Source organism: Loxodonta africana, chromosome 10, assembly GCF_030014295.1.
Source record: "Loxodonta africana isolate mLoxAfr1 chromosome 10, mLoxAfr1.hap2, whole genome shotgun sequence".
NCBI classification, from domain to species: Eukaryota; Metazoa; Chordata; class Mammalia; order Proboscidea; family Elephantidae; genus Loxodonta; species Loxodonta africana.
The window spans coordinates 107,449,596-107,471,383 of record NC_087351.1 but is presented as its reverse complement, the minus strand read 5'-3'; the positions used below and the strand labels follow the sequence as shown (position 1 = coordinate 107,471,383).

At 47.1% G+C, this 21,788-nt stretch overlaps 1 protein-coding gene across 1 annotated transcript; it reads left to right on the top strand.

Annotated features, from left to right (window-relative positions):
- The first annotated feature begins 13,144 nt into the window (after nt 1-13,144).
- SERPINA6 (serpin family A member 6) lies at nt 13,145-21,542 on the top strand. The gene is made up of 4 exons (XM_003408847.3): nt 13,145-13,754; nt 15,686-15,956; nt 18,735-18,882; nt 21,195-21,542. Exons 1-4 carry the CDS (start codon nt 13,145-13,147, stop codon nt 21,387-21,389), a joined length of 1,224 nt encoding a protein of 407 aa, XP_003408895.2. The 3' UTR covers nt 21,390-21,542.
- The last annotated feature ends 246 nt before the right edge of the window (nt 21,543-21,788 follow it).

Sequence of the window (21,788 nt, the reverse complement as noted above, 5' to 3'; positions counted from 1 at the left end):
TAGTAGATAAGAACTATTTTAGGTGAAGGGAAAAACAACACAAGATACAGGAGAGGTCAGCGCAACTGGACTAAACCAAAAACAAAGAAGTTTCCTGAATCCAACTGAATGCTTTGATGGCTAGAGTCCAGGGATAGGGGTCTAGGGACCATGGTTTCAGGGGACATCTAGGTCAACTAGCATAACAAAATGTATTAAGAAAACATTGTGCATCCCACTTTGGTGAGTGGCGCTGGGGTCTTCAGCGCTAGCAAGTGGCCATGTAAGATTCATCATTTGTCTCAACTCACCTGGCGCAAAGGAGAATGAAGAACACCAAAAACATAAGGTAAAGATGACCCCAAGAGACTGAAAAAAAAAAAAAAAACCCAGTGCCCTCGAGTCGATTCTGACTCATAGCAACCCTATAGGAGACTGAAAGGCGACATAAACCGCAGACTACATCAGACTAGAAGAGAAGAACTAGATGGTGCCTGGCTACCACAGACGACTGCCCTGAAAGGGGACACAACAGTGAATCCCTGATGCAGCAGGAGAACAGCGGGATGAAGATCTCAAATTCTCATAAAAAGACCAGACTTAATGGTCTGAATGAGACTGGAGGGACCCTGGAGGTCATGGTCCCCAGACCCTCATGTTAGACCAAGACTAGAACCATTCCCAATGCCAACTCTTCAGACAGGGATTGGACTGGACTATAAGACAGAAAATGATACTTGTGAGGAGTGAGCTTCTTGGCTCAGTAGACACATGAGACTATGTGGGCAGCTCCTGTCTGGAGGGGAGATGAGAAGCCAGAGGGGGCCAGGAGCTCCTTGAATGGACACCAAGAATACAAGGTGGAGAGGAGGAGTGTGCTGTCTCATTAGGGGGAGGGCAGCTAGGAGAACACAACAAGGTGTGTATAAGTTTTTATATGAGAGACTGACTTGATTTGTAAACTTTCACTTTAAGCACAGCAAATTAAAAAAAAAAAGAGAGAGTGAAAAGGTAAGCCACAAACTTGGAAAACTGTTTTGTAATACATATACCTATTATCTTACAAAGGAGCATTAAAGAACTCCTACCAATCAATAAGAAAAAGACCACCTAACTGTAATGGGTATTTCTGAACAATCTAACTTAAACAGTCACATCTCAAAAGATGCTACTCATTTGGGAAAAAAAAAATTTAAAGTTTATCAACTTCGTTAGTCATCAGAGAAATGCAATATAGAACTATCACGTGATACTACTTGTGGGGTTTACAATTACCATAACCTAAAGAATTTGGTATTGGTCCCTGGTTCCTGAGAGATAATCTCTAAACCCTTGGAATGTCCCCAGTGACTGGAGTCTTCGTTATCCATGAGGCCTCCAGACCATATAGTGGGTTTATGCTAATAAGGAAACTCTTGTTTAATGGCGTCTGGCCATGTCAGAAAGACCTACCACGTGCTGTCAGCCTATCTCAGGGGAGGGAGGGTTTGCAGCTTGAGTTCAACTACGTGGGCAATGATTCACTCAATCATGCATACACATTGAGACCTGAAAAACAGCTCTGGACACAGAAGTTCCAGGGTTTCCAGACTGGTGATAGGCATCGATGTGCACAGGAGGGTAACTCATCCTTTGGAACATGGAACTCCTTGTTGGGAACCCTTCCAGACCTCGCCCTATGCATCCCTTCATTCGTATCCATTTTGCTATAATAAAACTGTAATCATAAGCATAATGGTTTCTTGACTTTTGTGAATCATTCTAGCAAATTATCAAACCTAAGGAAGTAGTGGGAGCCAGGAGATCAGAAGTGAGGGAGGCCTGGGGATCTCCAAGGTTAAAGCTAACATCTTGAGGGGTAGAGGGAAGCCCCAAGTTTTTATCCAATAGATCATAAGTGAGAGAGATCTGGGGGCCTCCAAGATTTCTGTCGGGATTTAAAGTCTTGGGCAGACTCGGCAGTCTGGAGGACTGGGTCCTTTCCCTTGTGAGCTCTGACCTAGTTCTGGTGGTTCGGGTCAGAGGAAGAAGCACTGCATTTGCAGTTGGCATCAGAGAGAAATATTGAGAGTTAGAATTATTGGCGTGTGTCAGAGAAGGCTCAGACAGAGAGACATCTGATATACCCTATGCGCCCACCAGAACAGCTTTCCCAGTCCCACCTTGGGTTTGGTCTTAATTTCTTATTTTGAAAATCTTGGAGAGGCTGGAAAAGAGAAACCATACTATTTTTGAACCCAGCAAGTTCTGGCTTCTTTATATTTAACAATGTTATATTAGCTTATCTATCTCCTCTCACATTTTACAGTAAGTATCTTCAACAGTCTTACTGAAAATCTCATTGGTTAGATCACCAGTTCATTTATTACATTTTCTATTTTCACATTACTACAGGTTAAAGTGTTGCTAAACTTTCTGCCATTACATAACAAGAATTCCCTTTCCTTCAGCTTTCAGTAGGATTTTCCTCAATTTCCTTTAAGACCTCAACAACAGCCTCCTCAGGGGTCATTGTTGCTATTGTTGTTGGTTGCATTCAAGTCAGAACCTTGTGTATACCAGAATGAAACGTTGCCTGGTCTTCATGATCATTGGTATGTGTGAGTCCATTGTTGTGACTGTTAGGGTCTTTAGCTTCCACTAATAGTCTCTTCAAGGTTTTTCCAACTCCCACCAAAACCACTGCCACAATTGTAGGCTTTTGTTATGCAGCACCCTGCTTCCTGGTGCCAAAATATGTTCTAGTCACTATGGCTGCCTAATGAGTTTATCCCAAAACTTAGCAGCTTAAAGCAGTCATTCATTATGCTCCTTATTCTGTGGGACAGGAATTTAGAAAGGCACAACGGGAATGGCTTGTCTCTGTTCTAAGATGTCCAGGACCTCTGCTGGAAGACTCAAAGGCTGAGGACTGAAATCACCCGAGGGCTCATTTACTCATATTATTGGCAATTGATAGTCTGTCAACTGGGTCTCAGTTCCTCTCCATGTAGGTTAAATTGGTTTCCCTCACAGCATTGTAGCTGGGGTCTAAGGGTGGACATCCTGAGGGAGGCAGCGAGAAAGTCAGGTGCAACAGGAGGTGAAATAAACTCCACTTCTTGATGAAAAAAAAAAAAAAATTTTTTTTTTTTTTTTCTTGATGAGGAGTGTTAAGTTTCTGGCAGATCATGTGAGATCAGAAAAAAAAATGCTGTGGCCATTTTTGGAAAATGTAATCCACTAGGGTATTACATTTTAATAAAAGATTTCTCTAAAAGAGAAGCACACACAAAAATTAATTGGAATATGCATTTATCTCATATAATAATTATATTTCTTAGTAAAATAAAAAATAATTATTCAGATACCTTATCTGACACAAAGGAAAATAATATAGTAAATGGCAAACATTAAATGAAATGGTGGAAATAAATCCTAATCTAACAATAATTTTAATAAACATAAATATATTAATTTTTCCAATTAAAAGACAAAGATTCTCATGTTGGAATAATACGAATAAATCCCCCAAAATGCTGTATACACAAGACACTTTTCTATTTTTATTTTTTCATGCAACAGGGTAAAGGATATTGTTTTGGGGGTAGGGGATATTGAAACCTGCAGTGAAAGTAAAATGAAAAACCAAAATCTCAGCTGGAGCTGTGGATAAAAACCAGAAAATGAAAAAAGAAAGCGAAATTGACCAGTCTTATTTAGCTCCACAAGGAGAGGAGTGCTGCAGTAAGCCCTGTTACCTCCTTTGCCATTAATCAGAACTCTCTGTCAGTGACACTCTCCCAGACAAAGACCGTTGATGTTCAAAATGGCGGCCAGAGGCCCTGCAGGATCTCTGCAGGATCCCAAAGTCCTTCTGCATCAACAAAGACCAATGAAATTATACTCATTATTGGAATTCAAAAGGTCAAAACAAGAAAGGGCCTTAGAAGTCTTCTGGTCCAACCCCCTTATTTTGCAGTTCAGGATGCTGAAGCCTAGACGTCATGAGGCCAGTTGATGTAGAACTGAGAACAAGATGACAAACCTCTGGACTCCAATTCCTTTTTAATATCATACCCCACTGACAACTTGGACTCTATGGTGTTATCGAAACCCTGGTAGCATAGTGGTTAAGTGCTATGGCTGCTAACAAAAAGGTTAGCAGTTTGAATCCACCAGGCACTCCTTGGAAACTCTATGGGGGGCAGTTCTACTCTGTCCTGTAGGGTCGCTATGAGTTGGAATTGACCCGACGGCAACAGACTTGGTTTGTTTTTTGGTTATGGTGTTATAATTATTTTATTTTTTTAGTTCTTCATTCAAAAATTTATACACAAATTGTTTTGTGACATTGGTTGCAATCCCTGCAATGTGTCAGCACTCTTCCCCTTTCCCTTTCCATCCTGGGTTCTCTGTGTCCATTCGTCCAGTTTTTCCTGTCCCTTCCTGCCTTAGAGTCTTTGTTCTTGGTCAGGTGTTGCCCATATACTTGATTGAACTAAGAAAACGTTCCTCACGTGTATTGTTTGTTTTATAGGCCTGTCTAATCTTTGGCTGAAAGATGGACTTTGAAAGTAGCTTCACTTCTGAGTTAGCAGGGTGTCAGGAGTCATAGTCTAAGGGGTTCTTTCAGTCTCTGTCAGACCATTAAGTCTGGTCTTTTTTCTGTGACTTTGAATTTTGTTCTACATTTTTGTCCCACTCTGTCTGGGACTCTCTTTTATCACACTGTCAGAGTGGTCAGTGGTGGTAGCCAGGCACCATCTATTTCTTCTAGGATCAGGCTGGTGGAGGCTGTGGTTCATATGGTCCATTAGTCTTTTGGACTAATATTTTCCATGTGTCTTTGGTTTTCTTCATTCTTCTTTGCTCCAAATGTGATGGGACCTGTAGATGTATCTTAGATGGCAGCTCACAAGCTTTTAAGATTCCAGGCTCACTACTCACCAAAGTAGGATGTAGAACATTTACTTTATGAACTGTGTTATACCAATTGACCTAGATGTCCCCACGCTCCCCAGCCCTCAGCCCTAGTAACTCAGTCCTTCAAGGTGTTTGGATGTGTCTTGGAAGCTTCTGTGACCTTCCTTGGTCAAGTTGTGCTGCCTTCCCCTATATTGTGTGTTGTCTTTCCCTTCACCAAAGTTAACTTGTCTACTATCTAGTTAGTGATTTCCCCTCTGCACCCCTCCCCTCCCTTATAACCATCAAAGATTTTTTTTGTTTTTCTATGTGTAAACCTTTCCTTGGAGCTCAGTGGCAAATGGTTAAGAGCTCAGGCTGTTAACCAGAAGGTCGGCAGTTAGATCAGCCGCTCCTTGGAAACCCTATGGGGCAGTTCTCTGTCCTATAGGGTCTCTCTGAGTCAGAATCAAGTAGTCGGCACACAACAACAACAAACCTTTCCTCAGGTCTTTATAATAGTGGTCTCATACAACATTTGTTCTTTTGTAATTGACTTATTTCACTCAGGATAATGTCCTCTAGATTCATCCATGTTGTGAGATGTTTCACGGATTCATTGTTGTTCTTTATCATTGTGTAGTATTCCATTGTGTGTATGTACCATAATTTGTTTATCCATTCATCTGTTGATGGACACTTAGGTTGTTTCTATCTTTTTGCTACTGCGAATAATGGTGCAATGAACATAGGTATGCATATGTCTAATCGTGTGACAGCTTTTATTTCTCTAGGATATATTCCTAGGAATGGTATTGCTGGATCATATGGTATTTCTATTTCTAGCTTTTTAAGGAAGTGCCATATCATTTTCCGTAGTGGTTGTACCATTCACATTCCATCAACAGTGCATAAGAGTTCTAATCTCCCCAAAACCTCGCCAATATTTGTTATTTTCTTTCTTTTTTTTTTTAAATTAGTGCCAGTAATGGTGGGGTGAGGCGATATCTTATGGTAGTTTTGATTTGCATTTCTCTGCTGGCTAATAACAGAGTCATTAGCTCGATCTGTTAACCACCTGAATGTCTTCTTTGGTGAAATGTCTGTTCATATTCTTTGCCCATTTTTAACTGGATTATTTGTCTTTTTGTTGTTAAGGCATTGAAGTATTCTATAGATTTTAGAGATTAGATCCTTGTTGGATGTGACATAGCCAAAAATTTTTTCCCAGTCTGTAGGTTCTCTTTTTACTCTTTTGGTGAAGTCTTTTGATGAGCATAATTTTTTAATTTTTAGGAGCCCCCAGTTATCTAGTTTATCTTCTGGTGTTTGTGCATTGTTAGTTATTTTCTTCATACCATGTATTAGGGCCCCTAGTGTTGTCCCTATTTTTTCTTCCATGATCTTTATCATTTTAGGTTTTATATTCAGGTCTTTGATCCATTTTAAGTTAGTTTTTGTATTATGGTGTGAGGTATGGGTCCTGCTTCCATTTTCACAGATGGATATCCAGTTTTGCCAGCACTATTTGTTTAAAAGACTGACTTTTCCCCATGTAATGGACTTTGGGCCTTTGTCAAAGATCAGCTGACCGTAGGTGGATGAATTTACATCTGGGTTTTGGATTCTGTTCCATTGGTCTATGTGTCTGTTGTTGTACCAGTACCAGGCTGTTCTGACTACTGCGGCTGTATAGTAGGTTCCGAGATCAGGTAGTATGAGGCCTCTTTGTTTGTTTTTTTTCTTCAATAATGCTTTACTTATTTGGGGCCACTTTCCTTTACTTATAAAGTCAGTGATTACTTTTTCCATCTCAGTAAAGAGCGCTGTTAGTATCTGGATCGGGATTGTGTTCTGTCTGTAGGTCACTTTGGGTAGGATTGACATTTCCACAGTGTTGAGTCTAGCTATCCTGAAGCGTGGTATGTTATTCCATTTATGTAGGCTTCTTTTAGTTTCTGGCAATAGTGTTTTGTAGTTTTCTTTGTATAGGTCTTTTACGTCCCTGGTTAGATTTATTCCTAACTATTTTATCTTTTTAGTGGCTATTGTAAGTGGTACTGTTTTCCTGATTTCCCTTTCGAAGTTCTCTTTATTGGTGTATAGGAATTCACCTGATTTTTGCGTGTTGATCTTGGATCCTGCTACTCAGCTGAATCTTTCTATTAGTTCCAGTAGTTTTCTTGTGGAATCTTTGCAGCTCTCTATGTGTAGGATCGTATCATCTGTGAGTAGGGATAGTTTTACTTCTTCCTTTCCAATTTGGATGCCCTTTACACAAGACATGTTTAAAACTAAAAAGCACAGACAGGTTGGAGATAAAACGATGAAACATGATACATCAGGCAAATATGAACCAGAATAAAGTTTAAAAAACAATCTTTATATCAGAAAAAATAGAATTTGACACAAAAATGTATCAAATGGGATAAAGATACAAGAAAAAATGAATAATAAAATAAGCAACCCTATAGGACAGAGTAGAACTGACCCATAGGGTTTCCAAGGAGCAACTGGTGGATTTGAACTGCTGACCTTTTGGTTGGCAGCCAAGCTCTTAACCACTGTACCACCAGGGATCCAAGAGGATATACTTATCAAAAACATATATGCTTTTAACATACAGTCTCAAAATGTATCAAGCAACCATTGATAAAGAGATAAATAAAACATAATTGTGGCTGGAGATTTCAATGTATCCCACTAAGAAATTAAAAGCTCAAGTAAATAATCAACATAGATATTAAAGAGCTGAATAAAATAATAAGCTCAAGCTATTACATAAAAAAAAATTAGCACGTATATACATAGACATACACATAGACAAAATTACCCATTATTTTTTAAAAAAACAGGGAACATTTACAGAAGTAGACCCTATATGATATAAAGAAAGCCTCAATAAATTCCAAGTGATCAATATAACATGGATGATATTCTTTGTCCATAATGAAATAAAAAGCTAACAAAAGTGTAACCTAAAATTTTAAATATATTTAGGAACTCAGTGACATATTACTAAATTACCCATGGGTTAAAAAGGGAAACACAAAGAAAATGAAGAAATACTTAGGGAAAAAAATGGCAATGAAAGTAGTGAATATCAAAAAATTTGGGGACATAGCATATTTGGTATTCAGATGAAAATTTTTTAACTTTGAATACATTTATATGGAGATTGAAAGTGTTAAAAAAAAAAAAGGGGGAGGGAGTAAAACATTTAACTGAAGACAATAGAAAAGAGCAACAGAACAAAATGAAAGAATTAAAAAGGATGGTTAAAAAAATTAAGATAAGGGCAGAAATCAATAAAATATAGATAAAAAGATTAATTAACTAGACAGATTTCCCAGCAAGACTTATCTAGGGGAAGAAAAGAGAGAAAATATGTACATAAATAATACAGAACCCCCCAAATTGGAAAATAATTACTGCTACAACAGAGATTTTAAAATAATAATGAAGGGATATTATGAATAACTTGAAAACCTAAATGAAAATTAAAAAAAAATTCTAGATATGAATTCCAAAATTGGCTTAAGGAATAAAAAAAAAAGAGAAGACTAATGTATTTACAAACTAAAATGTCCCCAAAACTCCAGACCCAGCTGTGAGCCCTACATCATTTCCTCATGGCAACAGCTCCCCCTTCCTTTGCGTGGAAGTTATGGGGCTGTCAATCCAGTGGAGGGCAGAGGACCCTGGCTGGACATTCCCAATGCTCCATCGTTCGGGATGGGCAATCATGCCCAGAGTCCTTTGAGGAACCGATATGGACACTGAGGAAAGAGAGTGTCTCTCCTAATATTATGCGTCAAAAAAAAAAAAAAAAAAAACCCCAAACCCATTGCCATCAAGCTGATTCCAACTCATAGCAAGCTGTTAGAACCAAATAGCCTGGAGCTGCAGTGACCACTTTTGTCCCCACTCTAGACAGACTTTTGGGAATAAAGCAGGAAAGCAGAACTGAGAGAGACAGGAGAGAGGGAAAGAGGGATCTGATAACCAATTTGGTGCTGCTAAATACAGCCATGCCTGAAACGCTCTTCACCTTTTAGAACTCCCATTCATCAGACCCAATAAATATTATTTTTTTGCTTAAGCCAGTTTGAATTTGATCCCTGTCGCTTGCAACCAAACGAGAGCTAAAGAATGAAAATATAGGAAAGAAGAAAGGTCCTAGACTTTAGGGTCAGATGGTCTTGGTTTGAATCTCATGGGAAGCTCACTTAACCTCCATGTTCTTCAGTTTCCTCGTCTAAAGAGGGGTGATAGTAACACTATCCACTCCACAGAGTCACTGTGAGATTAAATCAGACAACCCATGGAGGCACTTAACCAAAACCAAACCCACTGCCACTGAGTTGATTCTGACTCATAGTAACCCTATAGGACAGACTAGAACTGCCCCACAGGGTTTCCAAGGAGCAGCTGGTGGATTCAATCTGCTGATCTTTTGATTAGCAGCCAAGCTCTTAACCACTACACCACCAGGGCTCCTTAGCTGATGTAATTCCACATCTGTCTCTTCCACCAGACCAAGGCTCCCTTGAAGAAAGCCCCTTGCCTGGCTCGTCCCAGCCTGAGCTAAATACCTGGTTCATCCAAGATGTCAACATAATAAAGGGCACCTGTGGCTTCTCTAGGAGCCCTGGTGGTACAGAGGTTAAAGTGCTCAGCTGCAAACTGAAAGGTCAGTGGTTGAACCCACCAGATGCTCCGAGGGAGAAAGATGTGGCAGTCTGCTTCTGTAAAGATTACAGCCTTGGAAGCCCTATGGGGCAGTTCTACTCTGCATGTGGACTCGCTCTAGGTCAAATCGACTTGATGGCAACGGGTTTGGTTTGGTGGCTTCTCTGCCAGCTGCCACAGGGCAACCACAAACATTGATGCAACTCCAGCTACGTTCTGATATTAAAACATAAAATGTCAGGGAATTCAATGCAGAGGAAAGTTAATTTGCAGCATTGCTGTTTACTCAGATGTCTTAGAAAAGCCTCCCATTGGTTAGTGGTGAAGACAGTTGACCCCCCTCTAACCATTAACCAGCAGGAAAGCTGGAAAACAAGATTTATTGGCAGCTGCATCCTGCCTGCTTACTGTACACCTGGGAGAACCCAGGACAGTAGGGTCCAGGACAGTAGGATCCAGCCAGTAGGAGCAGCTGCAGCCCACAGCCAACCGTGAGTAACACCTGGGAACCACTGTCCCTTCTGTTCTTGGCAGGCCCCTAAACAAAACAGCACCATCAGCTTGCTTGTTTCACATATAGAGAGATGGAGATACATAAAGTAATATATATATATATATATATTTTTTTTAATGGGCATTGAGCAGTAGGGCAGACAGCAGTGGTGTCAGAAACCAAGTGGAGGATTTCGCTGTCTGTGGCTCATCCACAGAGGTTTAGATTTCCCCTGGGCTCCTGTCTCACAGAGGCGACACTGAGGGCTGTCACTAAGAGCCATTCATTCCCATCCCTTGCCATGACTGAGGCTCCTAAGCCCATCGGGACAATGACAGTCACAAAGCAGGAGTCTGAGAGTACGCACAAGGACTGGCACCCAGCAGTGCCCCTGCTGGAGGACTCCAGCCCCAAGCACAGAGCAGAGGGCCCTCTGCAGAGCTGCACGCGCCCTCCTGGCCCATAGCTCCTCACTCATGACCTGGACAAGGATGATGCCGATAGGACAGGATTATTGCATAAGAACACATGGTTAGGAAATCTAAATACGGGAGGCCTGGCCCATAGTAGCATTTGTGAAAATGGAAAACAGTGGGTTTTTTACCTCAGAAAGAGGGAACAAGAAGCACATGCTTAAAATACAATTCATGAATAATATCGCTACTCTGCATTTTGGCATCGCTGGGTCCTTTGCAAAGAGTTTCTTCATTCATTGTCTTGCTTTCTGGAGAGAAAGGCAGCACCGCAGGCCACAAGCCCTGAAGCCAGATGCCAGGGTTGGATCTCTGCCTCATTTTCCTCCTCTGTAAAATGGGCCCAGGATGACCCATTAAATGAGGACACTTAGGTAACAGCTATCACCACCAATCTGGTGAGGGGGTAGAGCTTTAATTCAGATCCTGGAGGATTAACACCAAAAGGAACGAGGTACAAAATCTGCCCGAGGCCGTGGGAAGGGGGAAGGAAAGACCGGGAGGGGAGGAGAAAGGAAGGGAGACAGGGGAAGGGGAAGGGGCCATGTTTGAGGCCTGCCCACCTGGCTCCAGGCTGCCAGCTGCACGTGGTCCTTGCAGGGACAGTTGTGGAAGTGATGGTGCTAAAGCAGAGAGTCCACTGCAGAGTGACAAGGGCAGTGACAGAAGACAGGGGAAGGAACTTCCAGGACAAGACCTAGGACCTGAGTCCCAAAGGACAAGAGGAAGTAAGCCAGGCAAGGGAGGGAAGGGATGCTTCTACCCAGGGTTGGCCCAGCCTGCCACATGGGGCAGTGCTGGAACCAGGCCATCTTGTCCTCAGCTCCCCAGCCTGGCCTACCCCACCCCCACAGAGAGATGAAAGTCTGGAGGGGGGGCCCAGACCACAGCCTGGGTGTGGCTGAAGCTTCCATGGGCCAGATATGAGGCTGGTGTCAGATTTGGGTGTGGCTGTTACCGGGGACTGGGTCAGGAGGACTCCCTGGGCCATGTTATCAAGCTTCAGCCTCGGCTGTGGACAGTGGGGAGTCATTGAAAGTTCTTCAGCAGGAGAAAGCCCAATCAGCCTGAAATCTAGAAAGATCTTGTAGGTTCTTGGCCGAAACATGCCACAGGCTGCAGAGGGGAGAAGGGCTGAGGGACCGTGGCAGGAGGCAGGGAGCCAAGGCAGGGGCCCTACTCAGTCCTGGAAGCCATGTGCACTGGAACTGGAGAGGAGGAGACCGACATAAAAAAAAAAAAAAAAAAAGATAAAATGGGCAGTGTGGGTACTATTAGCTCTCTTATACTGAGGAAAATGAGGTAGAGAGATTAAATAGCCCGTCCCATGTCGCTGGGATCCTAATCCAGTTTAGTCGCAATGAAACCCAGGGAAATGAAAGAATTGTCCCGAGGACGGAGGGAGACGCAGCAATCTCAGCCTGACCCCAGACTTGGGGTTCCAGGGGAGCAAACATCTGGCGGGGGCCGCGCGGTGGCCAGCTGTGCTCCTTTCCCCAAGTCAAGAAATGCGGAGCTCAGAGCGGCCGGCAGGGGGCGTTTCCCACGTGTGATTGAAGACACGCCTGTTGGGAGAGGGCTGAGGGGGTCCGTGGGGTGTTTTCTGTTGTCTCTCCTGAGGGTTCCGTTCTGGAACTTACCAGGAAACGTATCTCGGAGTGTTCTGGAGCGGGCCAGTGGTTCCCATGCTTTGGGGTGCACGACAGTCTTCCGACGCTCTTTTAAAAGTGGATTGCCAGTCCCTCCCAGGAGCGGTGGTTTCCGCAGGTGGCAGGTGCCAGGACACCGTATTTAAGGTGATACAGGTGGTATCATAGAGCACAGTGCTCTGGAGCCCCGGCCTTGCAGACAGAGCGTCCACTCACTGATGCTGACCTTGGGTCGATATTCAGCCTCAGCCCCAGCCTCCACCTGTATAACATCAGGCTAGTATCTCACAGGTCGGTGTTTTGATGAGGGCTACATGGGAGAATGTAGGCACATAACATCTAGATCAGGGCGGGGCACCTGGATAAAAGCCAAAACCAAAGCCATGAATTTGATTCCAACTCACGGCGACTCCATGTGTTAAAGAGTAGAGCTGCCCCTTCGGGTTTTCTAGGCTGTTATCTTTACAGAAGCAGATCGCCAGGCCTTTCTTCTGTAGGGCAGCTGGATGGATTCAAATTACCAACCTTTACGTTAGTAGTTGAGCACAAACCACTTGCGCCACCCAGGGACCTGGGCACCTGGATAAACTCGAAAACCTGTTGCCATCGAGTCGATTCTGCCTCACGGCAACCCTATAAGATGAAGTAGAAATTCCCTATAGGGTTTCCAAGGAGCAGCTGGTGGATTTGAACGTTTTGGTTTGCTCTTAACCACTGCGCCACCAGGGTTCTGGCACCTGGATGGCACTTGGTAAATTGCAGCTGGTGGGATTCACACCTTTACATGGGGAAACTGAGGCCCAGAGCCCTTCCCTGACTTTCCCCAGGTCACACAGCCATTGTGGCAGAAGGAACAGGGCTCCAGCTGGGTCTCCTGCCCCCAACCCCCACCCCAGTCCACCTGCCCCACTAGCTGGGTGGCCACGCCCTCTAACCAGCACTCCTGACTTAGCAGGGCCTGGTCTTCCAGGGCAATGCTGCTTATCCGGTACACCTGCCTCCTTTGGCTGTACACCAGTGGTTTCTGGGGCACCCGGGCAGAGGACCCCAGCCTTGACGTAGATGTGAGAAGCCCTCACCGTGGCCTGGCCCCAGCCAATGTCGACTTTGCCTTTAGCCTGTATAAGCACCTGGTGGCCTCAGCTCCTGGCAGGAATGTCTTCATCTCTCCCGTGAGCATCTCCATGGCCTTGGCCATGATGTCCCTGGGCGCCAGTGGCTTCACACGGACCCAGCTCCTCCAGGGCCTAGGCTTCAACCTCACTGAGACTCCTGAGGCCGAGATCCACCAGGGCTTCCAGCACCTCCACCGTCTCCTAAGAGAGTCAGACACCAGCTTGGAAATGACTCTGGGCAATGCCTTGTTCCTCGACCACCGCCTGGAGCTGCTGGAGTCCTTCTCAGCAGACATCAAGCACTACTATGGGTCAGAGGCCTTGGCCACAGATTTCCAGGACTGGGTTCGAGCCAGCAGACAGATGAATGAGTACGTCAAGAATAAGACGCAGGGGAAGGTTGTGGATTTATTTCCGGAGCTGGACAGCCCAGTCTCCCTCATCCTGGTCAACTACGTCTTCTTGAAAGGTACACCCTACCTACCCCATTCAGACAAAGGCCCATCCATCATTTCTAAGAATAGTAACAGCAGGGTAATCACCATTTGCTTCTAGCCACAAGGCAATCCTTCCAGCTCTCAGATCCCAGACTTCCTTAGAAGGATGGTTTGAGAGCCCTTCAATTATCCTACTTGCTGTGAGACAGATGGACTATGAGTTGACGCTCAGGTGGTATCCCTTGTCAGAGAGGTCATAACAATGGACCAGGCACCAGCTCCCAGGTGCCCAGGCTCCACGTCCACGGCTCTCTCCTTGTCCTCCAGCGTCTCCCCGTTGTCTCCATTAGTAGCCATTACAGGGGGTCTGAGGCTGGCTCAGAACTCAGGGTTTTGGCCACACAGTGCATAGGTCCTGAGGCACAGGCGGTGGGATGGAGAAGGGTCTGCCTGGAGCTATGCTCTGGCCACCTCTAGGTAGCCTCAGCTGGGAAATGGTGGCCTCCCAAAGGCTCAGGACTTGAGGTCAAGAGCAGCCAGGACACCTGGGACCTGCTGGGCTCAGGGTCCTAAGTCATCTCTAGAGCTGAGGAGCCTTTACCTAGAGCAGAGGAGGCCCTGGCAGGCCTCAACCTGTGTCTCTAAATTTAGGAGAGCCTAGGCACTGGTGGTTCAGTGGTGAATTTTCCCTTCCACGTGAGAGCCCCAGGTTCGATTCCCGGCCAATGCACCTCACACGCAGCCACCACCCATCTACCACTGGAAGCTTGTGTTGCTTTGATGCTGAAGAGGTTTCGGTGGAGGCTCCAGATTAAGATGAAGTAGGAAGAAAGGCCTGGTGATCTACTTCTGAAAATCAGCCAGTGCAAACCCTCTGGATCAAACAGTCCTATCCTGTTGCACACAGGGTTGCCATGAGTTGGGGGCTGACTTGACAGCAGCTAACAACGCAGTTTGTTTGGAATAACGTCAGATGGGCTAGTGCGTGAACATTACCACCAGGCAGGCTTGGCTCTGTCTAAGGAAAAATTACATTCCCACTAGAGCTGCCCAGTAATGGGGTGTCCCCTTTGTGAGGGTAGTGAGTTCCTCATCATGAGATGACCAAATGGGCTGGCTGACAACATAGTGGAACATGGTAGAGGGGATTTGAGGCCAGTAGGGGTTGGAGTAGGTGACCTTGAAGGGGCCTTCTCACCCTGACTTGGCCACGCAGGAAATGTGATTTTGTACCCAAGGGGCAAAGCTGTGTAGTCAGGACCCTCCAGGGGGCCACGGGAGCAATTTTCCCTAAGTACAATCGACTGGGCCTGCCAGGCTGCCTGTCTGGGCCTCTGTGACCAGGATGCCAAGAGGTGGGTATAGAATGGATGGCCTGTCCCCTCAAACCCTCCTGGAGAGCTTAGGCTCACAGCCTGAATCCAGCACTGCCTCCGAAAGAACCCGAGCCAGCTGCTGCTGAGCCAGCTCCAACCACGGAGACCCCGTGTGTTACAGGGTAGAACTGCTCCACAGGGTTTTCTTGACTAATCTTTACGGGAGCAGATCACCAGTCCTTTCTTCCAGGTGCCTCTGGGTGGGTTTGAATCACCAACCTTTCTGTTAGTAGCCCGGCACTTAACCATTTGCACCACCAGGTTTGCTAGTGCCACCTCCTGCATCCTCAAACACGGGACCCCCTCCAGGCCAGGGGGAGAATGAGGCAAAGTCTGGTTTCTGTGAATCCTAGAAGTCAGTCTCAGGAGCAGAGCTAATTCTCCCAACCATTTCGGGGAGGTGGAAGACAGACCGCCTTACACCTCCAAGAATGTTTGATTTTACCAGGAAACACAGCTCTCACGGGGCATTCCAGTGTGAGGGAGGGCTGCTGCCTCGTTGTCTGACCTGCGGTTCCCTCCCTGGGTGTGAGCCCTGCTCCACATGCCACTGCTTCCTGCTTTCCAAACCCTCCTTCCTCCCCCAGGCACATGGGTTCAACCCTTCGACCCGGAGAGCACCTCAGAGGAGGACTTCCATGTGAGCGAGACAGCCACAGTGAAGGTGCCAATGATGTTCCAGTGGGACACCATCAAGTACCTTAATGACTCAGTGCTTCCCTGCCAGCTAGTTCAGCTGGACTACACAGGCAACGGGACCGTCTTCTTCATTCTTCCAGATGAGGGGGAGATGGACACAGTCATCTCTGCACTGAGCCGGGACACGATTCAGAGGTGGTCCGACTCCCTGAGCTTGGGGTAAGCCCTGGGCCAGTCGTGCAATGTCTACAGTAAATGTGGTCCCAGGAAGTGGGCTGGTGGAAACAGGAGTGCCTGGGTGCCCCTCTGCCCACAGACTCACCCTCCATGCTGCTAGGTCCCCAAAAGCCATGCCTGGGATTCTCCCATCTAGAGGCCATACTTATTTATCGATCCGTCGCACAGAGCTACTCTGGAGTATCCCATAAAGTGCGGTCGTTCCCCCTAACCTGTGAGGTTAACAGTCACCCTCTGTGTTATCACACGTTTGCATCATTTTCTTAAACCTAGCTCACCCAGCCCCCCACTTGTCAATTTCATTATCTTGCTTACCTGAAACCAAGCACTGCTAAAGATTCAGGACCTCCATAAAAATATAATGAAAATGGCCTCCAAATGGTTCTAAAGTCAGGCAGGGTCTAAGTCTTCTTCCATCCACCAATCAGTAAACAAGATAGTGAGGCCCTACAAGGGCAACAAGTAAAAAGAGAGCAGAGGTGCGCACGCTGGTGCTCAGGGCTGGAGGCACCTCTGAACCAACAACAGACCCTCCTCTCTACCCCCAGACCTAGTTCAGGGGCAGGTACACGGTAGGCACTCAGGGGTTGGCTGAGCACCACTGAGCAATGAATGAACTCTTCATCCCCCCCTGCCCCCCTCCCCAGACACCTCTGAGTTAGATGGCAATTGAATTTATGGCCCAGCGTGTGTCCAGCCCCACTCCTCACCTTGGGGGAGGGAGGTGAAGTTCTTGAAAACACGGTCCTCATTCTCGGGGAAGTTCAAGTTCTGTCTGTGGCCAGCAATCAGAATAACGCCAACCAACACAGAAACTCATGGCAGGTGGGGACCCAGGGGACCAGGGAGGGGTCCCTTGGATCTGGAGAAGCCCAGGAAGGCTCCTGGAGCAGGTAGCATCTCATTCATCCATTCATTCAATAAACAAACAGAAGCGCCTATGTGCCATGCATTAGACTAAACACAAGAGATAAAATGGTGAAAAAGAAAAACTATGGGCTTCAAAGACATGTACTCTAGAGCAGAAAGCAGATGCCGGTGTAATTAACAGCACTGCAAAGACGTAAGTTCTCTCAAAGGGGCAGGGGGCAGCTGTGTGCGAAGTCCCCCTGTCTCTGCCTGGGGGACTGGAGACAAGGCAGCAGAATAGATTGCTTTGCTTCACATTGTGCCTTAAGCCTGAGTGGGAGTTCAGCGTTCAGCCAGTAGGAAGCAGCCCCTAGGGCTTGCCGGGAACAGGGAAGGGTAGCAACAAGTCGGGGTGGCCATGCTGTGGAAACAGAAGGCAAGCAAGCCCACACTTGGGGCTCCTGCAATGCTGGGCAGCAGCAACAAACGAGACAAATTCAGCTTGGGTGACCTTTGTAAGCCAAGAATTTCATACAAAATCTAGAAAGCAGCTCTTCTACTCTATTACACATGGAAGCTTCGAGTAATTTTGAAAAATCAGCCACTGAAAGCCCTGTGGAGCGCAGCTCTACTCTGACACACGTGGGGTTGCTGTGAGTCAGAACCGACTCAATGGCAACTGGTTAGTCGGGGCTCAGTGTTTCTGAAGTGGCTGCATCTCCAGTTTGGTGAGTGGACGTGGAAGTGCCTCGGGGAAGCATGGTGTGGTCTGTGTTTTGGGAAGATCCCCTGTAGCGATGTGGGGGACATAGAAGTGTTCTTAGAGATTGCAAACCTTTGAGAGTGTGTGTGTCATATGCACACACTCGTGCACACGTGCATGTGTGAGCCTGTGCTCGGGGTAGAGTGAGCTATGTAGGGGATCCATTTGCCAGCGCCACCATTTTAACTCTTCACCACCCCTGCTCCCCAAAGTGAACCTGCAATTTAGGTGTAATACCACCAGGTGGTGACAACGCACCCCAAACCAAAACCAAACCAGTTGCTGTTGAGTCAATTCTGACTCATAGTGACCCTACTGGACAGAGCAGAACTGCCCCATAGGGTTTCCAAGGCTGTAGTCCTTAAAGAAGCAGACTGCCACATCTTTCTGCCATGGAGCAGCTGGTAGGTTGTACCTTTAGCCCTATTAATTGATTAGGCATGAATTCTCACTCCATCTCGATGATGTCCACCTCATCCCAGAAAATTGACCCTGTGGTTCTTCACCTCCACCCACCGCCACGCCCTTCCCCCACACTCACCCCACCCAGCATCACCCTCCACCGTGCCCTTCAGCGCACCGAGCCTCGTCATTCGTCAGGTCCAGGGAAGCCTCCTGCCCACTCACAGGCACCCTCCCCTCTCAAGCATTTCTCCCAGAGTCCACTTACCTGCTGCTGTGTGGTGGCCACAGCTGCCATGGTGAGGCAGAGGGTTCAGTACAAAGCTGGGGCTTGGCAGCGACTGGTCCTGGTGTCAACGCATTTGGCTGCTCCCCGCCCTGTCCGCCCTCCGCCCTCTGCTCTGATCCAGCTTCCAGTAGGGGGTGCTGCTACTCAAGGGACTAATGGGACTTCTCTAGAGACCATTTTCTTAAATGCCCAATGGTCCTCGCCCACTACAACATCTGAACAGCGATGTGACTTGAATGTATCATAGATGAAATCCGCTCAGAGGAAGGACTGAGAATTTGTAATTCAATCCTGCCTGTTGCCCAGTCCCCTCCCCTGTCCCAGAAGAGCAATTCAGGCTGGGCAGAGGCCTGGAGGGACCACATGGGAGGTGGGGGATCCGGCTGGAGAAGAGGGCCCCTCTCTCCACGCCAGGCACACAAGGGGGACGTCTAACCACCTGCTTGCCCCCAAACAGCCAGTTGCACCTGTACATCCCAAAGGTCTCCATCTCTGGAGTGTATGACCTCAGGGGCGTTCTGGGGGACATGGGCATGACAGATCTGTTCACCAACCAGGCAAACTTCTCAGGCATCGCCCATGAGGCCCAGCTGAGGGTGTCGAAGGTAAGTGTCTCAGGAGCCCCTCTTTTTTATTTTTCCCAAATTCACAACAAAAACAATTAGCAACACTGAGCCCAGTGAGTGTTCAAGAGCTCCAGGTCGTGTCCAGCCCCTCATTTTACAACGGGGTTAACGGAGGTTCAGCGAGAAAATGTGACCTCCCCAAGGCCACACAGGAAGCTAGTGACGGGGAGGGCCATGTCCCAGGTCACCTATCCCACCAGACCACATAGAGGGGGTTCTGTGGAAGATGAAGTTGTCATGGCAACACTGTGAGCAGTCCCAGCAGAAAGAAGCAGGGAAACTCAGAGCTGTCCAACTGAGACCACATTGAACCTTGTACCCAATGACATCCATTATCTTCACCGTTCAGTTTGATGTCGTTAGTCATTCATTCACTCAGAAAATGAATGAACACCTACTGTGTGCCCCAAACTGTGCTGCTGGGCACTTCGGAAGCCTCCACCACCCAGACACATCCCCTGCCCTCACAGATCTTATAGTCCTGGAGGGTGACAAAGCACAAAAAGGGGGCAGGAGATAGTGGTAGTGGCAGCAGCCCCTGCCCCCAGCACAAGATTTTTCAACCACTGTGGTGCTCAGCACACACTGTGTGCTAGGTAAGATGCATCTTGTGGGAGTGAATTGAGTCAGTATGGCTACCTCCTTATGTTATTGTGTGCTGTCGAGTTGATTCCAATTCATAGTGCCCCACAGGGTTTCCTAGGCTGAAATCCTTTCAGGAGCGGATTGCCAGGTCTTTCTCCCACAGCGCCAGCCTTCAGTTACCTACCAAGCACTTAACCGTTGTGCCGCCAGGGCTCCTTACCTCCCTGTGAGGTGTCATTATCCCAGTTTCACAGAGGAGAGATCTGGGGTGGGGAGGATGTGTAAGGGTTTGGGCCCAGGAAAGACGAAAAGCTCGCCCACAGCCACAGAGCTAGTAACAGACATTTGACCTCAGGCCTATTCGACTCAAAGCCTCCTGTTCTTAAGACTTACGCAGGGGTTCCAGCCCCAGCACAGCTTCTTCCCAGCCACGTGCGCCTACTTCTGCATCCCGAGAGCTTCCAGTTCCTTGCTGTAGAGTCAGTGAGCACTCACTCAACATCAGCTGCTGGTCTTAGCTGGGTGATGATCTGTCTAAGCCTTCGGACCAAGCTAGTCAAGCCTTTTGCTGATTTCAGAACCCCTTCTAATTCTGCTCACAAAGAGGGACATTTCAACAGTCAGAGATGGCACCCTAGGTTCTTTAGGGTTTTTCCATACAGAGTGGCAGTTTCCATCAATCAAACCCTAGTGTTTATTTGGCAGAGTGGAAAAGGAGTGGGGTCTTGGAAAAGGCAGACCCCTCTTTCTCTAGCAGTCCAAGACCCAGTAAGGGGCACCCAATATGAACTTGGAAGACCAGCTATTCCCACGAGACCCTTAATCTGTTATGGGCTCAACCTGACCTTTTTATAAGGAAGAAGGAAAAAGACATGACCATGACAGAGCAGACAAGCTATTTATTGGGGCCAAAGCATTGACAGTCTATACAGGTGGGGGACGGTCCCCACATCAGGAGGTCTGCCAGAGGCAAGCGTACAGGGAGCCACCAGAAGAGTAGAGCGCATGGAAACCCTCAGGAAAGAGAGAAGGGAAGGGCTTATGTGCCCTAAACCATGTTGTCCTGCCCCAAAGTGGGGGTTTCTGGGTCAGAGAACTGAAAGGGCAGCAGCACTCTAGGGTCCTTAAAAACCCATTGCCATCAAGTGGATTCTGACTCAGTGACTCTATAGGACAAGGCAGAACTGCCCCCATAGGGTTTCCAAGGCTGAAAATCTTTATCTTACAAGACCCTAAAACAGGATTTTATCTCTATGAGCTGGAATCAACTCAGTGGCGATGGGTTTGGGTTTTTTTTGGTTTCAGGCTAGTAGATGTTGAGTGCAGTTTCTCGGGGTATGTAAAGCAGGCAGTCTCTAAGTGGCTAAAAATATGCTTCTTTGGGCTGTTGTTCAAACAGCTGGATGTGCACAAATCTGAGCTTGGTGCCGTGGGCTCTTTTTGAGCTGATGGGCCTCAGCTTGCTGCGAAGAAGTAAACAACCTGGGGCCAATACACAGAGACCATTTTTGGCTCATTTATAGAACAGGCCTGAGCATTAGCCCTGGGGCTGCCACTTAGATGAGGAGCCAGCAAGTGACCTGCTCTGAGCCCAGCTTCACCATCCACGGAGCTGAATGTGGGAGGCAGGGCCCCAGTGCCGAGGCCTGCCGAGCTCCTTACACTTGGCGGGGGCCAACCACCTGTCTCTGGTCCACACCCAACAGGTGGTCCACAAGGCCGTGCTGCACCTGGACGAGACGGGAGTGAAGGCAGCCATCGCCCCTGGGGGAGGCCTAAAGCTGATGACCTTGATGGCCAAGCCTCACAGCATCAAATTCAACCGGCCCTTCATCATCACCATCTTCGACCACTTCACGTGGAGCAGCATTTTCCTGGGCAAGGTTGTGAGCCCAACCTGAGGGTACGCCTGTCCGGAGAGCCGGCACCATCTGACTTGGGGTACCAGGGACCCCACGGAAATGTTCTGGGGAGTGGGAGATGTCTCCCATCTTCTCCAGGTTCTCCTTTATCTAACCAGGGTCATTTTTACCTTTTAAACTTCTTGTAATAAAAAAGCGTCCTTGCAGCTTTGATGGTGTGTGTGCTAGAAGGTGGGGGGAATGGGCATTCTGGGGGTGACATGATTAGGAAGAGGTTTTTGGAAAGCAGAAGCCCTGGTGGTGCAGTGGTTAAGCACTCAGCTGTTAACTGAAAGGTTGGCAGTTCAAACCCGCCAGCCACTCTGAGGGAGAAGATGTGGCAGTCTGCTTCCGTAAAGATTTACAGCCTTGGGAACCCTATGGAGCAGCTCTTCTCTG

Coding starts and splice junctions, on each gene's coding strand:
- SERPINA6 (XM_003408847.3), top strand. CDS start 13,145: ATGCTGCTTATCCGGTACACCTGCCTCCTTTGGCTGTACACCAGTGGT. Junction 13,755..15,685: donor CAACTACGTCTTCTTGAAAG/GTACACCCTACC, acceptor TTCCTCCCCCAG/GCACATGGGTTCAACCCTTC. Junction 18,883..21,194: donor CCCAGCTGAGGGTGTCGAAG/GTAAGTGTCTCA, acceptor CACACCCAACAG/GTGGTCCACAAGGCCGTGCT.